This window comes from Oncorhynchus mykiss, chromosome 11 (genome assembly GCF_013265735.2).
Source record: "Oncorhynchus mykiss isolate Arlee chromosome 11, USDA_OmykA_1.1, whole genome shotgun sequence".
In the NCBI taxonomy this organism is placed as follows: Eukaryota; Metazoa; Chordata; class Actinopteri; order Salmoniformes; family Salmonidae; genus Oncorhynchus; species Oncorhynchus mykiss.
Window position 1 is genome coordinate 23,963,015 of NC_048575.1, and position 13,778 is coordinate 23,976,792.

General features: G+C 42.8%; 1 protein-coding gene across 1 annotated transcript; it reads right to left on the reverse strand.

Moving 5' to 3' along the window:
• Positions 1–4,586: 4,586 nt before the first annotated feature.
• vim (vimentin) lies at positions 4,587–13,206 on the reverse strand. Its single transcript, NM_001124729.1, is given in 9 exon segments — positions 4,587–5,192; positions 5,423–5,505; positions 6,328–6,371; positions 6,781–7,001; positions 7,524–7,649; positions 8,595–8,756; positions 9,306–9,401; positions 11,853–11,913; positions 12,553–13,206. Coding segments are annotated over 9 exon segments (1,389 nt in total). The 5' UTR covers positions 13,107–13,206; the 3' UTR covers positions 4,587–5,150.
• Positions 13,207–13,778: the final 572 nt, after the last annotated feature.

Sequence of the window (13,778 nt, forward strand, 5' to 3'; positions counted from 1 at the left end):
TCCATTTAAAAAACAGCAGTTTCCAGCTTCAATAGTCATTCACAACATTAACAATGTCTACACTGTATTTCCGATCAATTTGATATACTTTTAATGGACAAAAAGTGATTTTCTTTAAAAAAAACAAGGACATTTCTATGTGACCCCAATCTTTTGAATGGTGGTGTATATACTGTATTCTATTCTACAGTATTTTAGTCTTTGCCACTCCGACTTTGCTCATCCTAATATTTATATATTCCTTAATTCCCTTCTTTACTTTTAGTTTGTGTGTATGGTTAGATATTACTGAACTGTTGGAGCTTGAAACACAAACATTTTGCTACACCCGCAATCATATCTGCTAAACACATGTATGTGAGAAAAAAAATGTTATTTAGCAAAAAAACATGATTGTTTGTCTCTGAAATGAAATCAAGGGATAACTTTCAAACAAATGTCTGTTATTGAACAACCCCATGCCATGATTAGATATTGAAATCCTTTCTAGGGAGTTTTTCCTAGCCAACCTGGTTCTACGCCTGCATTGCTTGCTGTTTGCAGTTTTAGGCTGGGTTTCTGTACAGCACTTTGAGATATCTGCTGATGTACGAAGGGCTATATAAATACATTTGATTTGATTTTGATTTGATGTCTGTGAGTATAACAGAACTTATGTAGCAGGCAAAACCACGAGGACTAACCGTTCAGATTTTCTTTTTTTTTTTTTAGGTCTCTGTCTGTTCAGTGTGTTCTCATTGGGAAACGATATTTCTTAGGAACTTGTTTTCAGTTCCTACCGCTTCCACTGGAGGTCACCAGTCTTTGGAATTTGGTTGAGGTTATTCCTTTGTGCAATGAAGAAGTACGGCCATCTAGGAACTGGGTAACACTGTTGAGAGTTGCGCAAGACTTGAAAAGTAGCTTGGTTTGTTTTCTTCCTGTATTGAACACAGATAGACCCGTTTTCAATTTGATCAATTATTAACATTTAAAAAATACCTAAAGTTGTATTACAAAAGTAGTTTGAAATGTTTTGGCAAAGTCTACAGGCAACTTTTGAGATATTTTGTAGTGACGATGCGCAATTTGGAAGCTGTTCTTTTCTGGATCAAACTCGCCAAATAAATGTACATTTTGGATATACAGTGGGGCAAAAAAGTATTTAGTCAGCCACCAATTGTGCAAGTTCTCCCACTTAAAAAGATGAGAGGCTTGTAATTTTCATCATAGGTACACTTCAACTATGACAGACAAAATGAGAAAAAAAATTCCAGAAAATCACATTGTAGGATTTTTAATGAATTTATTTGCAAATTATGGTGGAAAATAAGTATTTGGTCACCTACAAACAAGCAAGATTTCTGGCTCTCACAGACCTGTAACGTCTTCTTTAAGAGGCTCCTCTGTCCTCCACTCGTTACCTGTATTAATGGCACCTGTTTGAACTTATCAGTATAAAAGACACCTGTCCACAACATCAAACAGTCACACTCCAAACTCCACTATGGCCAAGACCAAAGAACTGTCAAACTGCAATAGGTAAGCAGCTTGGTTTGAAGAAATCAACTGTGGGAGCAATTATTAGGAAATGGAAGACATACAAGACCACTGATAATCTCCCTCGATCTGGGGCGCCACGCAAGATCTCACCCCGTGGGGTCAAAATGATCACAAGAATGGTGATCAAAAATCCCAGAACCACACGGGGGGACCTAGTGAATGACCTGCAGAGAGCTGGGACCAATGTAACAAAGCCTACCATCAGTAATAGACTACGCCGCCAGGGACTCTAATCCTGCAGTGCCAGACGTGTCCCCCTGCTTAAGCCAGTACATGTCCAGGCCCGTTTGAAGTTTGCTAGAGAGCATTTGGATGATCAAGAAGAAGATTGGGAGAATGTCATATGGTTAGATGAAACCAAAATATAACTTTTTGGTAAAATCTCAACTCGTCGTGTTTGGAGGACAAAGAATGCCAAAATACCAGCAAGTGTGTGAAAACCTTGTGAAGACTTACAGAAAACGTTTGACCTCTGTCATTGCCAACAAAGGGTATATAACAAAGTATTGAGATAATCTTTTGTTATTGACCACTTATTTTCCACCATTATTTGCAAAAAAAATCATAAAAAATCCTACAATGTGATTTTCTGGATTGTTTTTCTCATTTTGTCTGTCATAGTTGAAGTGTACCTATGATGAAAATTACAGGCCTCTCATCTTTTTAAGTGGGAGAACTTGCACAATTGGTGGCTGACTAAATACTTTTTTGCCCCACTGTATGTTCTGCGATTCATCTGATAGCATTGAGGACTTTACAATCTGGAATATTACCTATGTTAGGATACATCCAGACCAACCGAGGCACCGGGCCATGCAAAACAAACTTTCCCATTCCCACCTCAGGTTTGTCATTTCTTATTTGGAAAGAAGACTACAGCAAAGATGGTGGATGAATTATATCTGAGTCAAGCAGTTTACCATTGACAAAAATTGTCACAGTTCCGGTCTGCTTAAGGCATAGCTCTCCCATTTTGGAACCAATGCGATAGCAACTGGGTCCGGTCTGCTTAGGTCATTGACTATATCTGAACCAGAAAAAAAAATTGCGAGTGGGATGTTTTGTTTCCTCGTCCATCTCTGACTGCAGTTAAGTGAGTTCAATGGCTAATCTGGACTCAGTGGTAGATTTAACATAGTAAACTAATTTCGTATGGTATGTATTCATTTGTGGATGTCCAGTGGCAAACAATTATATTTTAAAAGTTTTAGGCCACAATAAACTTAATGTTTCACCGTATAAAAACTATCGGTTGATAAATATGCAACAGTATATATTATTATAGTAATGTGCGGAGACGTACTGGCAAAAGGAATGTGCCTTTATGCCTTTCCCGTCCACAAGTAAAAACTGGTTGAATCAATGTGTTTCCACGTCATTTGAGAATATTTTTTCTGCACACATTTGAACCTAAATCCAATGACATGGTGAAATGTTTTGATTTCACCTTGAGTTCACGTAGAGCAAAACTAGACAAACGAACGTCTGTGCCCAGTGGGAGGCTATCACAAAAATGACCATAGAATAAAGTGTGTGGATGCATGGATTATGTGAGCATCGCTAACATGTTTAGAGGGATGAATATGAATGACTAAGGTAGGCCTAGGTGTGGGTGTATGCGCTTTTACACAGCATTTTCCACTAGGAGGTAGTCAAAGACAGGAAATCTACTCAGGAACTACAGATTGTAGACTATCTGCACTACTTTTTGACAAAAGCCATATGGGCCCTGGTTAAAAGTGGTGCACTATAGGGCATAGCATGCCATTTGGGGCACAGACCTGGTCTCCAACACAATTTATGAACTACTCATTTACTCTCTGCCACACAGCAGGAGTATGTGGACTTATGTCCAGGCTATGTAGAGAATAGGGCTTAAATTAACTCTCCAAATTTCCTGATACCAACACAGCATCACCAGTGGGAATGAAGCAGTCTGAAAACAGATCTAACCCACTGACCCGAAACAGCACCCTTTTGGGTATTTGGCCGTCTCGGCCCCAGAATACTCACAGGAATGTTACCCCCAAATAGAGGTCAGAGGGCCTATCAAGGGACTGAGCTCTTGATCCAGCTTTCTTGTGATTGGTGCGAAGGGACAAGGGTTAGAGTGAGGAAGTTTGAACTTCTTTCAAGCTCATGTTTGTTTGTTAGCATCCTAGTAGAGTGGAGACCATGGTTGTGTGCTCATTTCCCCCACCTTATTGCTAAGCTGCATCTTGCACTTACTGTATAGTGAATTCCTCGTGACCATTACCTACCAAATGCATGAGAACTCAATAGGGTAGAATGATAACTCTACCCAGCTGTATTTAGCGCACTCATGCAGTTGTCTGGGGTTGTAGAGAGCAGGGTTTGGGAAGTTGCCTTGTGCGTTAGCAGGACCTGACATTACACTGTCACTTTTTGATAATGCTCTGTCACTTCCTCCACTGTAGCGGGCCAGGAGATAGGCAGAGGCAGAGGAAACAGATGTGGACTTGATAATTACCAAGAGGACAATTGTGTAGAGCTCTGAGGATTCATGATAGTGTTTAAGTCCAAGTTTGAACTTTATAGTAGATAAATATCAATAAACAGCATACTAGCAGGGTTGAATTGGAATTTACCCCAATTCTCAAATGCACTCATGAAGTGGAGAATTGTTTAATTCAAGTTATGGAATTGAAATTAGAATGAATTGGAAAAACATTTAAATCTTTGGAATTCCATATTTTTACATTTCCCACGATGAAATGAATGCACTTAGTATCAAATATTGACTGCAGGATTTGTTTTAAATCATTTCAATTTATCTAAATCTCCAGTGTAGCTAGGCTGTCTGAACACTGACATGATCAGCCTGAAAGCCTGAGGGAATTGAATTTGAGGAATTGTCAGTGATAATATTGACTTGGGAAATGAATTCACCTAACATAGGAATCGAGACTGACCTGGAATTTGAATTAAACGGAATTAAACACTAAGAGTACTTTGGCCATTAAACTCGAAGAAAAAAAAAAAAAAAAAAAAAAAGTATAATTCAAGACACCTCAGAATAAATGTTATTTTCCTCAAAGCTTTATTGACTTACAGAAGCGTTGACAGTTGTGTTGGTCTTGTTTGTGTACATGAAACAGTGCTTCAATCCTTCCCATGATTTTGGTAAATTAAAATAGAAAAAAAACAGCCATTGCTCAAAGTGTTGCTATGGTCTAAGTCTAACAGCCAAGTGTAAACTAGACTCAGTGTGGTTGCATCACAAATGACACCCTATTCCCTTAGTGCACTACTTTTCACTAGAGCCCTATAAAAAGGTAGAGCACTATAACATAGAAAAAATAAGTGTCATTTAAGAATTGCCCAGTGTCTGTGGTCAAACAGTAACATTCAGTAAAGCTGGTTTCATCTCCTCTAAACAGTGTCTATCCTACCTAGCAACAACCCTACCAGATCAGCAAGTACCCTAACATGTCAAAAAGGCACTTTTAAAGCTGTTTTTGTTTAGTTTTACTCACAAACAGAAATATCCCATTTTGCTTTCTCCTCATCCCCAGACAGTATATTTCCCCCCCAGTATGCTGCTGCTAACTATTTTCTCTTCTCAATAGAGACATGCTATGTGATGTTCACTCCAAGTCATCATGGTTCTGGGTGGACTCATTGATCACCTGATGAGGAGAGGGAGGTTATAGTGAGTATGGCAACACTTTACTTGCAGCTTACAGGTATAACGCATTATAACTTGTCATAAGAATGTATGTGCCTTTGTGATGTCTTAGTATCAGGCCACAGTGGACTTGTGTCTAACATGAAAGTCGAACGGACAGACCTTCAACTCAGCCTTCACTGATGTTATGCATTCTTAATTCTATAGACTTAAATGGAGTCTAGTACTTACATGACCATCTCTAGTTTCAATGGTCTTGATCACAACCTTCTTTGACAGGTTGTCAATCATTGGTCTTGCCTCCAGCATGGATTCTGCAATGAGACAAAATATTGAATAGAGTGCAACTTGGATAAAATTATATTGAAATGTTCCACTCAGGCCTCCCGGGTGGCGCTGTGGTTAAGAGCGCTGTACTGCAGCGCCAGCTGTGCCATCAGAGACTCTGGGTTCGCGCCCAGGCTCGGTCGTAACCGGCCGCGACCGGGAGGTCCGTGGGGCGAAGCACAATTGGTCCAGCGTTGCCCGGGTTAGGGAGGGCTTGGCCGGTAGGGATATCCTTGTCTCATCGCGCACCAGCGACTCCCGTGGCGGGCCGGGCGCAGTGCGCGCTAACCAAGGTTGCCAGGTGCACGGTGTTTCCTCCGACACATTGGTGCGGCTGGCTTCCGGATTGGATGTGCGCTGTGTTAAGAAGCAGTGCGGCTTGGTTGGGTTGTGTATCAGAGGACGCATGACTTTCAACCTTCGTCTCTCCCGAGCCCGTACGGGAGTTGTAGCGATGAGACAAGATAGTAGCTACTAAAAACAATTGGATACCACAAAATTGGGAAGAAAACGGGGTAAAAAAAAAAAAATACAACACTATATTAACCTTTCTAGTGAAATTAATTATTGCATACAACCTTTATGTCGCCATATAAGCGGTTACATGCCATTACATAATTTCTTTGAGAAGGACTTTCAGAATCCCATCTATCCATAATTGAAAGGCTCAACTGCATCACTCGGAGGTTATATGAGGATAGTGCTGCTGGTTACCTGGTGAAGTTGTCAAGCTAGTGTTAAATATATCCTCACGAGTAACATTCCCACAGGAGGTAGTGCTCTGTTCTAAAGCGTTAAAGGGAACCTACCTCTCAGGTTAAATGATGAGAAGTTGGGCATGGGAGTGGTGATTCTAGGAGGGATGAAGAGACAGAGGGGGTAGGAGAGAAGGAAAAGCGCATTAGACACAGCTTGACGTCTGAAGTTGAGAAACTGGCATGCAAACCACTGAAACACTAATCTTCCTTACAGGCCCGTTTAATACGCTTATCTACAGTCCAGAGGAGAACACAAGATAAAACCTGTTTGTTTCAGTCTTGACTCATCTGTCTCTTGTATAAGCCACCATAAACACCGAAATACACGTATTGTGGACAAACACCAACAGGCAAATACATTTCCCTATATACATACACCCACCTCCCCCTTTCCCCCTCATTAACTCTACTCCCTCATTCTCTGCCCTCTACTTTCTCTGCTTAGGTCACCTGCTCCCCTCTCCCTCCAGCAGCTTGGTAAGCATCTGTCCATCATGACCTCACCTGCTCTCTTCTCCCTCCAGCAGCTTCCTGTAGGTGGCGATCTCTATGTCCAGGGCCATCTTGACGTTGAGAAGGTCCTGGTACTCTCTGAGGTGACGGGCCATCTCATCCTTCATGTTCCTGATGTCATCTTCCAGGCGAGAGATGGTGTCCTGGAAGTTATTAGCCTCGCAGCCAAAGCTCTCCTCCAGCTCCCTCATCTGACGCTCCATGGACTCATTCTACACATAGGTTGATAAGAGATGAATGATCGTCTCAGGTTAAATTACGCTATGCGCTCATATATAGGTTTCCCCGAGATGTGGCTGTAGGAGTCTAAGTAAATACATAGTAGAGACAGGAAGGGACTAGCGCCAACAAGACAGGTCATTGTCTGAGGTAAAGGGATGCTACACATTTCAAAATTCTCTGCAAGGACACTTCCAGAAATTCCATTAACATTGTATTGCATCTGGGTTGTTAAAGTCAAGTCTTGGGAGGACACCAGAATGCACTCAGTCAGCAGAGGTGGTTTTGCTAGTCTATTTTTTGCATTCAACCACTCATTGCATTAAAGTTGCATTTCATCTGACTAAGCACAGGAGATTCTGCCAGTACTCCTCACTCTAGTAGTACACTACATTTCCTCTGGAGTGAGACGTCGGGTTTGCTGGAGACTCACGAGTGAGGCCCTTTGCTCCACTAGGAGCTGAAAGGAATAAGACCAAGTCAGTCAAGAGGAAGTGAACAGGGAAGATACTTACAGTTCCTTTGAGAGAATCCACCTCACAGGTTAGGGCCTGTACCTGACGCCTGTACTCGTTAGCCTCCTGCTTGGCCTGCCGGATGGCATCGGTGTTACGGTTTGCAGCCTCAGACAGGTCAGCAAACTGAGGGGGATGGGGAGAGATAAAGATAGATGGGCGTGGGAAAGAGAGCGGGCAGAGGCCTTGTTAGTCATCATTGGAGATTAAGGCTTTTTAATTAGCCTTAATTGATGTGTGGGAGTCTGAGGCAAGGGGATATAGACAGAAGGTGAGCGTGAGCAAGAGAGGGACTTGAGAAAACTCTGCTCTACTCCTGAACCCTGAGATTAAAAGCTGAATGCTCAGCCTCTTTCTCACCCTGGCTGTAAGCCCAGACGTTTAGCCTTAACACAAAACAGGCAATTTGTCTCTCGCTCTCTGAAAACACTTCTACAGCATTAGAGAAATCACTTTGTATGACCTTTTATCCCATACGCATTGCCCTCAAATGTTTCCATTTAGTTTTCCATGGAGAAGATCAATATGCTTTAGAGCAATGCACCCTGCGGTCACTCACAGACCATTGTCATTGACTCAGTGAGTGGTCAGCTGTCCACTCAATCCACTGAGCCCTACAGCACCATCTGGCCTGTTAGGAGACTGAAAAGCTAATCCTACAAGGAATAGCCCCGCTAGACATTTCTCCTCCGTCATCCCTAGAGCGATCACTGCTGCACCTGCACACCAGAACTGCTACTGTGCTTTGTCATTGTAGGACAGCTTTGGATTCATAAAACAGTTAACTAAATAGCATTTGCAATCAATCTTCAAAGATTTAAAACCCTGATGTTGTTCGGCTCCATAGCAAGACACTAGCCTACTACGTCCTCTCAAAGTATAAACTTTCATTGTGATTAGTGACAGACGGGGCCAAAGAGACACGAAGCCAGTGTGAGGGATTGAACGACAGGTAGAGGACAGACAGTGAGGGGGACACAGATGCATCCCAAATAGCACCCCCATTCAGTGCACGACTTTTGACCAAAGCCATTTGGGACACGACCATAGTGTGAGTGAGGGGGTACTGACCTTGGACTTGTACCAGTCTTCAGAGTCCTGGAGGTTCCTGCTGGCCAAGGTCTCGTACTGCACACGCACGTCCCTCAGGGCAGCCGTCAGATCAGGCTTGGCCACATCCATATCAATCTGGACATGCTGATCCTGGATCTGTGCCTGCAGCTCAGCAACCTCCTACAGAGTGGATAAAGGAGAGGGACGGTTACAATACTGACTCTTAGATCAGAAGGTTACCTAAATGGCTAACGTCCAATAATGTAGCGTGGTCACAGATGTTTGTTACAGTATACTCAATGTAGATGGGTTGTTGAGTAACTTGAGATGTATATTCAGCCAAACCTCTTCAAAAGGAATATTTCAAATTGATCTAAGTCTTTGCTCCACCTGCCATGCATTTATCCTCTAGACAGTAAATCCCAGACTTCCGATCCGCTGAGAGTGTGTAATCACCATGGCAATGACCCTGCTGGCTAGGCCAATACCATGATCCTCTTAGGCCTTGGTGACGGCGGAGGTGGCCGGACACAGACTGTCCGAACTTGGCACAGGTGGGGGTGTAAGGTTAGATGGACAGACTGTTAAGTGACAACACCATGGTCATCTGTGATGTCTGTCGGGACAGGTGAAACACTTGGTCATTCAGCTTCCTAATAAACACTATCCATTGGGACAGGTGTCAGGTAAGGTTGGAGAGGCAGGTGTTAACCACTGTCATAGTCTCACCTCATCATGCAGCTTCCTGAGGAAGATGATTTCCTCCTGAAGAGACTCCACCTTCCTCTCCAGGTCCAGACGAGCAAGGGAGGCATTGTCCACATCCTACACACAGTAACATTTGTGTACAAAGTTTTACATCACATACTAGATCCCGTACAGTGGCATTGCAGAAAATAGTGGTCCACATGGAATAAATGGGCCACAGTAGCACAATTGGTGGAGCATGGCACTTGCGATGCCTGGATAGTGGGTTCAAACCTGGGCCCACCTGTACATAAAATGTTTGGATAAGAGTCTAAAATGGCATAGAAAGAGTTTCATGCCAAAAATCTACACATTTTCACAAATGTTGGTATATTAACCTTTGTTCTTTAAATAATTAGATAAATGTTTTTTTCACTCATGGGATGGGGTTGTTCAATGACATGTATTCGTTTGAAATCACTTGAGGGTTTCATGTCACATCAAAATGCTATATCCACCTCACTGAAAGAAAAGTTCAGTCAACTGTAACAAATAACTAATTTTCAATAAAGAAATGTACAAATTATACACGTGACAATTTGATATAATTCAATAATGTCATGAGTCATTTAGCAGGTGGTCTTATCCAAAGGGATTTACACTAAGTGCATTCATCTTAACATCGATCGCTAGGTGTGACAACCAGAGTCAAAAATACAGGACACAAAACATTCCATGTCAGGTAAACAATGGCTATATAGCATTTTGCCTAAAAAATAAAAAAAAATGCACCTAAAATCTGTATCTATCTTTTTTTTTGCACACACATGAAGCAATAATTTGATGAAAAAACACATGGTGTGTATATAGCATTTTGGAAATAAACTAATATATTATAGAATATACCTTTAATCAATCTTCCAAATCCAGAGACATGGTCTCCTTACCATGTCTCAGGTAACTTCTTTATAATGCATTGTATTACACCCACATTTTTCACATCTTGAAGGCCTGTCAGTGCTGATCATCTTGAGCCAAACTCCCAGCTTCCTGTATACCATGGCATTAAATCACAGAAGCAGTTGTTTCCTGTATTTAAAAACCCTAATGAAGAATAAGTGAACAAGCAGCATAATTACTGGGGGAAAATAATCAGATATAAAAAATGTTTAAAAAAAATCAGCCTCATGTCAATAAAGCTCAATTTATAAGTATTCCCAGCATAAGTGCGTTACTGCTGGACACACATACAGATTGCTGGCCTCTCGTCTCGGCTCTGTCACCCTCTGGCCCGGATGTGGAGAGCCCTTGTTGCCAGCGGCAGATGTACTTGAACAAACACCGTCAGTTTGTCTGCTGCCTGCCGGTCGACCAGTGTGCCGAGGTCAGTCAGTGCCGCTCACCCACCCCTCATCCCCACCACTGGTACCACCCACCCAGACAACAGCTTGCTTTGTCATTTAACCCACAACCCCCCCTCTCCATCGCCTCATCAACAGAACAGAAACAATGGCATTGGAGAATCAGCTTTCCTGCCATAATTTCCGACTGGGACAAAGCTGTCCATTGAGCTCATTTTAAAACACAGACAGTGACACAGTGGCTGGCCCGGACCAGACCGGGCCTGGATGGAGGAGAGCTGCTGTGGACCATCCTCTGTTCAGTTCTGACAGACGTGTCAACAGCTGGGTTCTTGTAAAATTATATTTGACAACCTCACCCCACTAAGTGTTCCCACTGGCAATTCCCCAAGGGGAGAACAAAGGGACTAAAAACACAATGAGGCTAGAAAGTGGCATCTTGATAAGGAATATACATAATTCTAAGAATAGGGATTAGGTTGCGTATATGTTATCAGGGCGCTCCACTTGAGTTCATGTTCTCGCCAAAACAAAGTTGTATTGCTCATTTGAATGGGACTGCATTCTGAATGGGGAGCCCACTGAGGTGTAAGAGAGGATCGATAACCACCAAGGTCCTCAGTAACAAAGCTGCTCCTCACTGCAAAGCCACCAAATTCATGAAAACCAATGGAGATGTTATCTAAATACCCAAAATACCTTCTAAAATGTCTAAAGTAACACTTGAGTAGCCAGCATGAGTGGAAAGGCACAATCATTCAAATGTAAACTGCACACACTTCCCTCCCTGAGTGAACAGCAAAAACGTTTTTATTTTACCAGGGCGTGCCACTGAGACCAATGTCTCGTTTGCAAGGGAGCCCTGCATCTTACAATTACATACACTCGTGTCAAAATGATTTGTCAAATGGAGTTGGTTGCAACACACCCAACATGGCTGGCTGTTCCGAGAGATTGTCACTGGAGGTGAAACCTCTACATGGGACCTATGCTACCACGCAAAGCAACATCAACAGGCATGAAGTTTATCTTCACATTTCAAAATACATGCTTTAGTAGGAAAAAACAATCACAAGTACTCAGTATGAAATTAACAGGACTGTGTAGTTAGTTTACTGTTGAAAATAAAGAGATGGTGTCACACGTATAAAAATAATGTTGTGTTCACACATTTTTTAGATGAATGAAACAAATGAAGGAGTACTGTGAATGGGACTTTCTACCATACCTGTCTGAAGCTCTGCAGGTTGTGCTCCGCTTCCTCTTTCTGGATCATCTCATCTTGGAGCCTGAGAATAGCATTGGAGTGTATTATATAATGCATTTCAATTGCCACACCCACATTTGGCGAGGAAGTCCTGGAGTATGGAAGGCCATGGTGCAACTCTTGAGTTCGACTGTAATATCACCATAACATCTAGTCTTTTATCTGAGGTTACTTTCACCAATAACTTACTCTTTGCAGTCGGCTACAACGTTATATGCCTTCTTTGCCATATGTGATTATCTGAAGTACAAGAAAGGAAAATCGTTCCCCTCTCTTTAAAAACAGCTAAAATAGTCTAATGGAAAGTTGCCATTGGAAGAATGAACTCATTTAAGTATTTCGTGATTGCATAATATGTTCAGTGCAAAACTGCATCCAGGCCTTGAACAAAACAGCTAAAGCTATGACAGTGAAGAGCGCTTAAAAGCCCGTAATCTGCGTGTAGTTCTGGGGCTGTGGGCTAATGGCTTTACAAAGAACTAAAGAATGCATGAGCCGTTGCCAAGAGAAACATTTTGGTGGAATTAATTAATGTATTCCAACAAAGGTCTGGAGGAACAAAAACTGAAACGGGACGTGTAGTGCATTAATAGCTCATATAGTGCTTCAGAGAGGGGGGTGGGGGGGCATTTATAGAAAATTAAATACAGTCGTTGCCTACTTCTCTCTGAGCCTCTCGATGTCCTCTCCCATGTTGTCCCGGTCCACTTCGACATGGGCTTTCTCATTGGTGAGCTGGTCCACCTGCCTCCGCAGATCCCTCATCTCATCTTCGTACAGATCCCCGATACGGGACGCGCCTTTGCCCTTTAGCTGCTCCAGCTCCGCTAACAGGATCTTGTTTTGCTGCTCCAGAAAGCGCACTTTGTCGATGTAGCTGGCGAACCTGTCATTGAGGTGCTGCATCTCCGCCTTCTCGTTGGTCCGGTTGGCTTTGAACTCCGAGTTGATGGCATCGGACAGGGCGAAGTCCACAGTATCCGACGAGAGCCGGGGCATCGGGGCGCTGCTGCGAAGTCGGACATTCTTGGAGGCGTAAATGCTCGGCGGAGCGGAGGAGACGCTGTAGGACATCCGAGAGGAGCGCACCGGGCTCGAGTACTGGCGGCTAGACAAGGTGGACCGAGCCATCCCGACACTGGGCCGTCCTTCGCCGCCGAACATCCTCTTGTAAGAGGATGAAGAGGTGGTTTGCCTGCTGGTTGTCCGGTTCATATTGTAATCCTTTGGTCCCTAAGGTTTATTCTTTCTTCAAAAAGCGGTGTAAATGCCTTCTCTCAAATTGGACTTCCACTTCAGTGTGTGATGAAACCTCTGAACAGTACTACCCCAGCGAGAACTCTGCAGTTGACCAATGTCGGATTTTATAGTCCACTCCTTTATGCAAATCACATGTGGGTGTGATTGACGAAGGCCGGAGCCTACCAGTGAAAACACTGGTATGCGCGCTCATGGCATCAGGCCATTCTTCTATTGTCCGGTAGAGCCTTTTGTTCGGAGGTTGTTTTTTCCCAGTTGCCATTTGGAAAAAGCCAGGACACATCCACAGAGACACAAAAAGTGTTTACTGATGGACCTTACTGTTTTAAATATAGCCTATAGGAGACTTCGCATGCAAGGGTGTGCCGTCGTGACATCCTTTTAAGCATCCTTTTATGGATATTGTTATCTTCTGGTACAACATTTCTTTCAAAAACTGATATTGGTCACATCCTTAACTTATTCATTACAGGGCCCATAATAAAAATTACATTTGCATGGGATTGCCAAGAATACAGAATTATGCAGCCTAAATAAATAATTGACGGAACTATGTGATTTGGCTTTTCTTCTACATTTGATATGTATCATTAGGCTACCCACCAACATGTATCCAACATGAGAGTC